This window comes from Salvelinus sp. IW2-2015, unplaced genomic scaffold (genome assembly GCF_002910315.2).
Source record: "Salvelinus sp. IW2-2015 unplaced genomic scaffold, ASM291031v2 Un_scaffold1168, whole genome shotgun sequence".
NCBI lineage: Eukaryota > Metazoa > Chordata > Actinopteri > Salmoniformes > Salmonidae > Salvelinus > Salvelinus sp. IW2-2015.
The window spans coordinates 56,520-68,620 of NW_019942762.1; the positions used below are offsets into that span (position 1 = coordinate 56,520).

At 40.5% G+C, this 12,101-nt stretch overlaps 1 protein-coding gene across 1 annotated transcript; it reads left to right on the plus strand.

Moving 5' to 3' along the window:
• Positions 1 to 2,266: 2,266 nt before the first annotated feature.
• LOC112069953 (zinc-binding protein A33-like) lies at positions 2,267 to 5,036 on the plus strand. The gene is made up of 2 exons (XM_024137356.2): positions 2,267 to 2,350; positions 2,578 to 5,036. Exon 2 carries the CDS (start codon positions 2,580 to 2,582, stop codon positions 3,468 to 3,470), a length of 891 nt encoding a protein of 296 aa, XP_023993124.1. The 5' UTR covers positions 2,267 to 2,350; positions 2,578 to 2,579; the 3' UTR covers positions 3,471 to 5,036.
• Positions 5,037 to 12,101: the final 7,065 nt, after the last annotated feature.

The window sequence follows — 12,101 nt, forward strand, 5'->3', positions numbered from 1 at the left end:
ACTTACAGGGAAGACTGGTGTGGAGTTTAGGAGTGGCCAGAGAGTCCATAACAGGAAGGGGAATATCACACTGTCCCCGATAGTGTGCTGGGCTGTGGTCCTGACAGATAGGAGTAAGTACGCAGCTTGTGCCCCCATCTTTACCCCTCTACCTGAGAGAGAAGCCCCAGAAGGTGGGGGTATTTGTTGATTATGAGGAGGGGCAGGTCTCCTTTTATGATGTGGAGGCCAGATCTCATATCTACTCTTTCAATGGCTGCATCTTCACTGAGAAACTATATCCATGCTTCAACCCTAGTGTAATCATGATGGTAAAAACTCTGCCTCTGATCATCTCTCCTGTCAACCACACAGACTAGAGTTTGAACCTGAAAGTAAGTGACCTGTAAAATAAGTACCTCAAATTAAGTTCTCTTTTATGAACTCCAGGGAGAATATTTCACTGTAGAGTATTACTGATGTGCTTGTTGTTTGTTATAGTAGTAGTCCATCTGTCAGTCTGTTAGACATGATGAGTGCAGAATGCAGCAGCAATGTAACATAGTCTACCTGTATTACCAAATCTCTCAGGCTCACAACAAGTTATTACTTCATATCTGGGAGAGATTTCAGGGGATGTTCTGATTATTTTGAATCAGATAATATCAGCACTACATGTTTTTTACCTACACTCTTAGAAACAAAGTGCTAAGTAGAGCCATACAGGTGTTTCGGTTTGTAACCATAGGGCAACTCTTTTTGGTGCTGGGTAAACCTTCGCGAGGGTTCTATCTAGAACCCACTATGTAGGGTTCTTCTAAGAACCCCTCTAATGGTTGTACTAGAACCCTCTATGTAGGGTTCTACCAAGAACACTTCAACGTCTAAAGGTTTTTCAGAACTGCCCATGAAGGGTTCTACCAGAAACCTTTTATCTTTGGAGGGTTCTTCTTAGGACCCTCTATGAACGGTTCCACCAAGACCCTTTTATCTTTGGAGGGTTCTTCTAGGACCTCTATGACGGTTCCACCAGCCTTATTAGCTTTAAAATGTAATTATTTAGGACAATATATTGCATGTATCATAAGGCTTTTGTCTGAGGGCCTAGTTATGCCATAACACATTGGTGTTAGGAATCTCCTGGTTTACAGGCACAATCAGGCCTGATAGTCACATTTTCTGGCTTGCAAAGTGATGTGTAATTCATAAATCCAGCCATTGATAGGATATCCAACAATTGGAATTGTTAATCACCCCAACCTGCATTCAGAATGACTGCAGGTAGGAAAGATGAATACTGAGACACGTCAATCATTTAAACTGGAACAACTACCTCAGTAACGGTGCAATAAATCCAATTACAAACAGATTGGATTAGTTTAGATATTATCTTTGTGTGCATACAATTAATCAACCATTCAATGTACATGCAAAAACACAGATATTACAGTAAAACAACAATTCTGAAAATCTTCCTGCAATAGAGCATGCTGGAAAATATTATATGGCTCTATGTAGAACCCTTCTTGCCTTCCAAAGATATCAAGAACCCTTGTCTTCAAAGGTTCTTCTGATCAAAACAGTTCTTGGTAGAACCCTATCCCTCCGTAAAGAACCCTTTTGGAATCCTTTTTTCTAAGAGTGTAGATATATGCACACTGTATATCTCTGTTGATCCTCATTAGCTGTAATGAACACTGAGTAACCTTCAGGATTTTTCAAATCCAGATGAAAAGGGACAAAACTGGTATTTGGTCTAGTACAGTCCCAGAGCTTTAGAATAGTGATGGCTATCAGTTTGGAATAGTAGACTTATGCACTGTGGGGAAATATATGTGGTATTGGGTTGTGTGTAATGAAGGGTGTGTTTCTGACTCATCATTGTATATAATTCTCAAGACAATTTTTGACTAAAATAAATGTACATGTTATCGCACCTTGTCTGTCGCCTTTCTGAACTGATAATAACATAACACTCATTGTGAAAATAAAGGCAAAGAATTAGTGAGTGAATGATGAAAACAATCAAGAGAACATGACAGTCACACAGGCACCTTAATTAAATGATTTATTATAAACTTTAATCTAAATAAAAAAATACCCTGCTATAAAATTCATAATCTACAGACAATGGAAACTGGCATCTGAGAGAGTTTAGCCATGTAAGGAGTTAAGAGGGAGGAGCATTTCAACAGCACTTTGCTGAAGTGGATGGGGAGGAGCATTACAATGTCACTTTGCTGAAATGAAACTTAAGTATACAGTGTATTGAGTATGGAATAAACTCTCCCCAGCTCTTCAGAAATATCTATTAATACACAGTCTACTATCTCACAGAAAATACAAAGATATTACCCACAAACACATGCAGGTGAGTAGAGAGATAAAAGATGGACAGATAAATTAAGTTAAATTAAGATTAAGTTCAACCATGTTTGATTGTGTAAATCCTTTTAATTTTCCAACAGTATATTAAAAGTTTTATTGTTATAGTACTATTTTCTATGTTATATGGTAACGAGTGTCTAAAATGGCTAGTATCTTTCCATAACGCAATGTTATGTATTTTTTACAGTTGACTTTTCTTTCTCTGTCTAGATATGCCCACCTCCAGTACTCTCCTGTATGAAGAGCAAATCCTGTGCTCTATCTGTCTGGATGTACTGTASTCACCGAMGAAGGCTGAAGGGCTCATTAAAGAGCTGGAGCAGGAAACCACTGAGCTAAAGWGAAGAAGCACTGAGCTGGAGCAGCTCTCACACACTGAGGACGACCTAAACCTCCTCCAGAGCTTCCCATCCCCGTGCAGCCCTCCACTCACCAAGGACAGTGATCTGTGTGTGGGGATTGTGAGGAGAGCCGTGTCTCAGCTAGAAGAGCCAGTCATGAGTGAGATGAAGAGGTTGTTTGATGATGAGCTGAAGAGGATTCAACAGTATGCAGTGGATGTGACTCTGGACCCTGATACAGCAAGCCCCTGGCTCATTCTGTCTAAGAATGGGAAAGAAGTGAGAACTGGAGAAAAAAAACAGAAGCTCCCTGATAACCCAAAGAGGTTTGATTCTGCCGTTAATGTCTTGGGAAAGAAAGGCTTCTCCTCAGGGAGATTCTACTATGAGGTCACTGTTACAGGGAAGACTGAGTGGAATTTAGGAGTGGCCAGAGAGTCTATCAACAGAAAGGGGACTGTCGCATTAAGCCCTGATAATGGACGCTGGGCAGTGATCCTGAGGGATGGGAGTAAGTACACAGCTTGTGCCCCGACCCGTGTCCACCTCTGCATGAGAGAGAAGCCCCAGAAGGTGGGGGTGTTTGTGGATTATGAGGAGGGTCAGGTCTCATTCTATGATGTGGAGGCCAGGTCTCATATCTACTCTTTCACTGGCTACACCTTCACTGAGAAACTCTATCCATACTTCAGCCCTTTGCTCAATGATGGTGGTAAAAACTCTACTCCTCTAATCATCTKTCCTGTCAATCACACAGACTGAGTTTGAACCTGAAATTAACTGACCTGTAAAATTAATACCTCAATTAGAGTTCACTCTTTCATCAAACACTAGGAATAATATTTCACTGTAGTTTATTATCTAACTTATTATTATTTGACTTCTAAAAGAACAGTCCTTTATCTGTATTTTGGCTTTAACGGAGCACTGGGCCAGCCACTCTTCAATATCACTGGGCCAGCACAGGTCAAACACCTTCCCACTAATGAGATGACAAACCAGCATAGGTGTAACACATACTGAGTAACGAGGGGACGCTAATCAGTGCACCCCACGTGCTAATGTCCAAATTCTAAATATAAATGGAAAAACCAAAGCCGATAAATAACATTGTCAGTCTGTTAGACATGAGTGCAGAATGCAGCAGCAATGTAACATAGTCTACCTGTATTACAATATCTCCGAGGCTCACAACAAGGTATGACTTCATGTCTGGAAGAGAGAATTCAGAGGTTGTTCTGATTTATGTCCCCCATGATGAAATCGGGAGTAGACGTTGGCTCTGTTCTCTGTCCGATAGCACGTTTGTATGTTTGTCACACGTGATATCTCAGACTGGATGGCCTGTTTTTGATGAAACTTGGTTGTATGGTGTCTTGCTGTAGAGATCTGGCATTTTCTAAATGACACAGACTGGCCAGGTGGAGGCACTATAACAACCAATTGAAAATGCACGTTTGAAAGGTCACGCCCCTCACCCAGTTTGTCCAAAAGTCATGAAATTCAGTACATTGGTCCTCCTCTTCACAAGGAACAAATTTGCAGCAGGGATCCATAAGGTCCACCATGATGGATATTATGCCATTTAGAATTTTGTGAAAAACACTTAAAATACTCCTCTGGCACTGAATGACCGATCTGCAGAAACTTGATATGCTCCACGTATGTACAGACGTCTCTCAACGCAACATATTCCAGACTAGTATCTAAAAACAACATGGCCGTAATGGCCAATAAACTTTCATGTGGTCCGAAACATAAATCAGTCACAATTAGTTGTATTGTAACAAATTTGGTACACATGTTGAAAACACTGTCAACAAGACCCAACATATGCAAGAACATTCATATCGACCACAAGGTGGCACTATAACTGGCACATGTTTTGTTAATATCAGCATAGTCTAGTTTGAATTTGCCGGGGGAAGGGGAGGTATCATTGAGGAGGACGAAAGTTTAATGTTGCATTGTTTTAATTCTGATAATATCAGCACTATATGTTTGTTTTACTTAGATATATACAATGCAGTACTCTGTTGATCCTCAATAGCTTTAATGGACACTGAGTAACATTCAGGATGTCTGGATAATTAAGTTCAGTTGAATAGTGATATAATTGGTAATCAGTATAGCACAGCACCAGAGCTTTAAATAGTGGTGGGTATTTATGACATCAGCCTTATTCTATGAAATATGATTGAATTGGATGTCATTTTTTTTAGGGGGTATAATATATGGGTGTTTGTAATCGTCTGTTTCTATGGTTTTGAAGACTCATTGTCACGGCATTTCAACTCACCTTGTCGAAATAAAACTAAAGTATACAGTGTATTGTGTACGGTACCAAACTCTCTCCAGCTCTTCAGAAATATCTATTCACTACCTATCTGTAGTGAATAGATGTCTACTTTCTCACAGAAAGAACAGAGATATTATCCCACAACAAGCAGGTGAGTAGAGAGATTAACATGGACAGACAAATTGAAAGGTAAGCTTTAGTGTGTTTACTACCTCTTTTACTTTTTTGTTTTTACCGTGTGCAAATCCTTTTCTTTTTTAACTGTATGTTTAATCTCTTATCCTTTGGTTAGGATACTATTTTCAATGCTATATGGTAACACATTGTATCAAGATTGGCTAGTATCCGCCCATAACGCAATGCTGGAAACTCTAAAGCTAAAACTACAACTGAGTTGACTGATTCTACACTTGAAGAAAAACAGGTGCTAAGTAGAACCATACAGGGTTCTTTGGTTTGTCCCCATTGGGCAACCCTTTTTGGTGCTGGGTAGAACCCTTTGTAGAAGGTTCTATCCAAAACCCTTTATGAAGAACCCCTGTATATGGTTCTACCTAGAAGCCTCTATGAAGGGTTCTACCAAGAACCATTTATCAGCTAAAGTTCTTCCTAGAAGCCTCTATGAAGGGTTCTACCAAGAACCATTTATCAGCTAAAGTTTCTTCCCAGAACCGTCTATGAAGGGTTCTATTGAGAATCCTCTTATCTTTGGAGAGTTTTTTCTGGAACCCTGTATGAACGGGTGGAACACACCAGCCTTATTAGCTTTTCAAATTAAATTATTTATGACAATACATTACATGTATTTATACAATGGGTGGGTCTAATCCTGAATGGTGATTGGTTAAAACCGTATTCCAGCTGTTGTCTATTCCACAGTTACCACAGGCATTTTAACGTCATAGATTTAGCCAATTTACTCTGTTCCATCTAACTGCGCAATCCACCGTCTCATCACCCAGCCATGCCATCTGTAAACTTGATCTCCACTATAAAAAGCATCTACAACAGTAGAGATTTGAATAAAATTTAGTCGGTCTCTCCGACATTTGCAACATTGTTTCAATATTCAAATTCATTCTCCAGCTGTCCCATAGCAGCAAACGTGTCGGGAGTCAGGAGTCGGGATGAGACAGACAGGCAGGCATCTTTCTCAGTCAGTCGAAATCATGAATCAGCTGGCATAATTTTTATGGATATATACAAAGAACTATCAATAGAAAACAGGTAAAAGGAAACAAAGTGCAGCTAGTTTGCAGTCTTTCCAACTTCAGTTTGAAGTGATTGTGTTAGCTGTGTTGTTGGCTAGCTCCCGTGAACAACACTGTCCTGATGAGAGAACACATTTTCTATGCCAGGTGAAATCGCGCATCATTAGCTCATTGTTTTGGATGTATCCAAATAAATGTCACTAGAAAACACCTTAAACAAATGCTAATGCAGCTACTTTGTTGTTATTCTGGCTGCACTGTTTGACGTGACTAAGTTATCCATAGTTGTCTAGCTAGCAAGCAAGGATAAGAACGTTGCCAGCAAGTATGGCAATAAAACATTTAGAACGAACGACTGGGTCGCGTCTCTGGCACCGAACCGATAGACCAGCCGGCTTGGGTAGCAACCCTAGATTTATGTCGGGACTATATCTTGTGGAAGGATTAAATAGTATGAATAAATTAAAACGTTTCATGAAAATATGTAAATCATTATTTGAATATGTTGGTAACTCATTGTATAAAAGTGATAAAACCCTCAAAGCCAGTGTGTGTCTCAGGCCTAACAACACCCGTGCCATTATATCCTCCAAACACRGGCTTCTTGTGCATTATCACTTAAATAAGGCCTTTCTTTGAGGGCCGAACTACAGTATACCCTATCACAGTTTATTAATCATTTCCTGGTTTACAGGCCACGTCAGGCCTGCAAGTCACATTATGCTGTGATTCAATATTCAATATTCAATAATTCAATATTGGAATCAAGCCAGAGTTAGCAAATCCAACAAGTGGAATTGTTAATCACCCGCAACTTGCATACAGAATGACTGCTAGGGTAGGGAATAGTGAAAACTAAGACTACCTCGATCATCTAAACTGGAACAACCAAAATTACTAACAGATTGGATTAGTTTAGAAAAATGTATGTTATTTATCTCTGTGTAGCATAAAATGCATTAACCAATAAATGTACAGATATTACAGTAAAATAAACTATTCTAAAAATATCTCTGCAATAGAGCATGCTGTAAAATATTATATACGGTTCTATGTAGAACTAAGAGTGTAGAGAAAAAAATTGTTTGAGACATTTTATGTTAAACTGGCATTTTGATCACTCAGACGAAGAAGAAACATGGGCGATAAAGCAGGACTTTTCTCCATCTAGATATGGTGTCCTCCAGCAGTCTCCTGTCTGAAGAGCAGTTCCTGTGCTCTGTCTGTCTGGATGTGTTCACTGAGCCGGTCTCTTCAATGTGGACACAACTTCTGCATGGCCTGTATCAGGAAGTATTGGGATAGCAGTGACATATACCAGTGTCCCATCTGTAAAAATACATTTGATAAGAGACCAGATCTCTTTGTTAATGCTTTGATTCCTGAGATCGCCGTTCAGTTCAGGAAGTCAGTCCAGTGAAAGCTACCAGCAGCCCAAACCAATGTCCTGCCAAACCTGAGGAAGTGTCCTCCTCTCCCTGAGAGAGAAGCCCCAGAAGGTATACTCCTGTTGTAAAGAGARGCAATGTGCTTAATATTAGGAATGTTTAGAAATAAATATAGTAGACCTAGCCTATAGAAAGCTGATGGGATCCTTCWGTTTCTAATAGAGGCCATCGCTCTGTTTTCTCAGGCAATTGCATAGCCTATAGAAATGTTGCGCAACATGAGCTCATGGGCTCTCAATGAGTTTGATTAGATTTCCGATAACATTTGCATTACATTTGCATTAGAGTGATTAGAGGGACAATAGAGTGCTGAGTACCAGGCAGTTAGCAAGTTTGGTAAGCTACTAATGACCATCAGCAGCATCAGAGCTTGGAGAAGCCGAATTACTGTGACTAAACAGTCATGTGGAATTTTACTGCCGTCATGATTCGTGACTGCCGGTAATACGGTCACCATAACAGCCCTACTCATCATCACGGTAAATAATTATCGAAGATACATTTTCACAAAAAACTAAATCACATGTTATGGTATCTTGTTTGTCTGCTGAACTTTTAATAACTTGAATGGCACTCATTGTTAAATAATTAGTGAGTGAATGAGTTATTGAAAGACAAAAGAGATTGAGAGAAATATGACAGTGGTCAGTCACACGACACCTCGACTTAAAATATAGTACTCTTGACATTAATCTAAATAAGTATATCCGCAACCTACAGACAATAGTAAGCTTGCATCAAAGAGTTTAGGCAAAGGGGTTAACTTTCCAGGAATAAACAAGTGCATAGTAGTATTGGGTGGGGAGGACCATTGAAACTTCACTTTGCTGATATGAAACGTAAGTATACAGTATGCTGTGTATGAGATTAAACTCTCTCCAGCTCTTCAGAAATATCTATTAAATAGCTACACACCGAGTCTACTGCCTCACAAGAAAGGACAGAGACTTATCCACAAACACATGCAGGTGAGTAGAGAGTTTAAAATGGACAGTTAAGTTGCAGATAACCTTTACCGTATTTAATGTGCAAATCCTTTTTATTTTTCAACGGTAGGTTTAAACTATTCTTTGGTTATAAGACTATTTATGTTATAAGGTATGTGACCCGATTCAGGAAACTAGGCGCATGTCACAAGTCACGACTTCACAGGAGAGCGGTTTTGAACGTAAAAAGACAGCACATAAAAACACAGCAACCTCCCACTAGCCATGATTGGCTGAGATAATGAGTGGGCTGGACATGCCGAGAGATAAGTTCGGATTGGTATAGAAGGCTTTTGTCTATTTGAGCTGGTCAGTCTGTGTTGGTAATCCTGTCGAACGCGGCTTTTTAAAAATGTAGCTGCATAAGTGTTGCTCTCCACTTTCTGGAGGATCGAGTTTTGAAATCAGTGGAATTAGAGTATTATAGTTAAAGAGATGGAGAAAACACCTGCTTCCGGATTATGTCTTCAAACTAAGGCCATTTGTGGCATGGATCCATGACAGGGAGACGCGTCCACAATGCATGATGATGTATACGGGGAAAATAGTCTAGCTAGCTACATTTTCAGATATTACACGTCTCTAATTTTGACAGAAAGTTGATTAATTTCAAGCTAAAGTGTACTGTTAGCTAGCGTTAGCTGGCTGGCTCCCTAGCTTAACGTTAGGTGGTGTGATGTGATCTTACATGTTGTTTACCTAGCTAGGTTAATTGTTTACCTAGGTAGCTAGCTACATGTCTTAAGCCAATGTGTTACAACACCCGTTGAATTTGGCCGGTGTCAGAAAACGTCGGCAAAAAAGCACAATGAAATTGTTGCCAGCAGGGCTGGTTAGGCTATTTTCATGTTATCCAGAGGTAAACAAATCATCCGTGATCTGTTGGGGCGATATGAAAATTGTAGTTGGTCAAGGGTGTCGGGTAAGGTGGAGGTGAAATGATCCTTAACATAGCCTCTCAAAGCACTTTATGACAGAAGTGAGTGCTACGGGGCAATTTAGTGATTTAGTTCAGTTACCTTTGCTTTCTTGGGTACAGGAACAAATGGTGGACATCTTGAAGCAAGTGGGGACAACAAACTGGGATATGTGAGAGATTCATTATGTCCGTTAACACTTCAGGCAGCTGGTCTGCAGATGCTCTGAGACGCGGCTTCGTATGTTGCCTTGGCCGGCAGCCTTTGCGACAGTTAACACGCTTAAATGTCTTACTCACGTCAGCCACGGAGAAAACGAGAGCTCACAGTCTTCATGAGTGCCGTTGGCCCACGACGGTGCTATGTGTTTTGCTCAAACACAGGGCGAAGAAGGTGTTATTCTTGTCCGGGAGCGGCGCGTCGGTGTCCGCAACGTGGCTGGCTTTCCCTTTATAACCCGAGATTGTCTGAGAGTCCCTGCCACATACGTCTCATGTCTGAGCGTTGAATTGGGACTCCCTTTGTGCGTACTGTCATTTTGCCTATTTTGATTACCTTACGGAGGGCATAGCTTTCGTTTTTGTCCATGTTCCCAGTCGCCTTGCGCGTGGTTTAATGTTGTGGTCTGCGCTTTCAGTTTTGCCATCTATCCGCGTTTTTTTGGTTTGGATAAGTTCTAATCATCACAGTGGGAACAGCATCCTCTATGCACTTCCTGATGAACTCAGTCACCTAGTCAGTGTATACATCAATATTTCTTCTCAGAGGCAATGCAGAACATTTCCTAGTCTTGAAGCATAGATTCCGATTGGTCAGACCAACGTTCAAGAGTCGTTACCATGGGTACTTCCCGTTTAAGTTTCTACCTATAGAAGGGGAGGCATGACCTGATTTGCCAAATAGGAAGCGGGCGGAGTGCCTTGTTGAAGGGGAGAAGCTCGATCCGCGAGTAGCAACAGGAGATGTGTTGATAAAACTTTGGTAGTGTTTTCCTCAGATTTCATTATTATAGTCCCCAGCCACAATAAATTGGGCCTGAGGATATGCGTAGTTCCTATAGAGCCGTCGTAGGGTCGCTTTGGGGGAAAATACACGGCCGTGGACAATGACAGAAGAAGATTATCTCGGGAGGTAATGCCATCGGCATTGATGGTGAGGTATTCCAGATCAGGAGAACAAATGAGACTTGAGTTCCTGTACTTTACCACAAATCACACCACGAGTAGTTAACCCACAAACATTAAGAGTTCTTTTCCTGTCTGTGCGATGGACGGAGAACCCAGCTGGCTGAATCCCCATCCCTCAGCTTTATAACAAACCAAGTGGCGGGGCTGCAAACTGGGGCTGCCACTTTTTTGTCTTTACAGGCTAAAATAATGGAAGACACAAATAAAAGGAACTTCCACTGCAAATTAAATCACAATTCAGTGACATAAAGAGTCAAGTCTGAAAATGGATGTTTGGATCGTAATGTAACTCTGGGGAGAGTTGTCACAATCAGAGAACTACTGGAACACTGATTGCTAAGTTAGTAGTCACTAACTCACACACACACACACACACACACCGCACACACACACACACACACAACACACACCTGAAACATTTTGCATTTCAGGTGCATTTAGATATCACCAGTTAGTGTGATAAAATAGATTTGCAATGGGAAGAAATAGCTGGTTTGTCAATGTTGCCATTGTTTACAGACGACTCGTTGCGAAGCTTCCGTAGCCTGGCAACCTGAGCCAACAGATCTAAACTATTCGGTTCCACCACCAAAATAACATTTCCAGTCAGAGGCATATTCAGTTTCTCTAGGAACAATACTTACGACTCCACGTGTTGAATGTGTACTTCGCTATCAAATAAGTGTTTACAACACTTTTTAACCAGAGTCCTCTGTGCGGCTGTGCGCTTTGTAATCCATTCTAGACCACACAGTCATGCGAGAGCACAACGCAATCTCCCACTTCTACAGGCGGTAATGGTGATGCTATGTTTCGTTATTTCTTGATTTTTGAGTTTGATAGAACATATTGGAAGATTTTGGTCCTATAGTCACGGTTCGCCACTGGACATCACACACACGTACACAGCCAAAGATGACCACATATAACATTGATTTTCTAGGGTTAGAGGTTAAACTGTGGTGATAGGGAGGGCGTCAATTACAAGAACCACCTAATGGCTACATAGATAACAACACAGTAATACACAGACATCTATTTAAGCATAATGACAATGACAAGTATCCATAGCAGCAGTCTATTGCTAAAACTGATTCAGTGGCTCAGATCTGGAGAAAAAAAACTACAAAGAAAAATAACTAAAACATTAAAATAGCCAATTGTTCTCTTCCCAGGTAGGATTATTTTAATGAAAACGAGAATCCATTTTTGAATAAAGTCCTTTAAGTGGTATCGATATATTGATGACATTTTTTTGTATAATGGTAGGACTGAAGAAGAACTGTCAGAATTTTATGCACTACTCAATGGACATTGACCACAATCTCAAATTCACGATAATCTC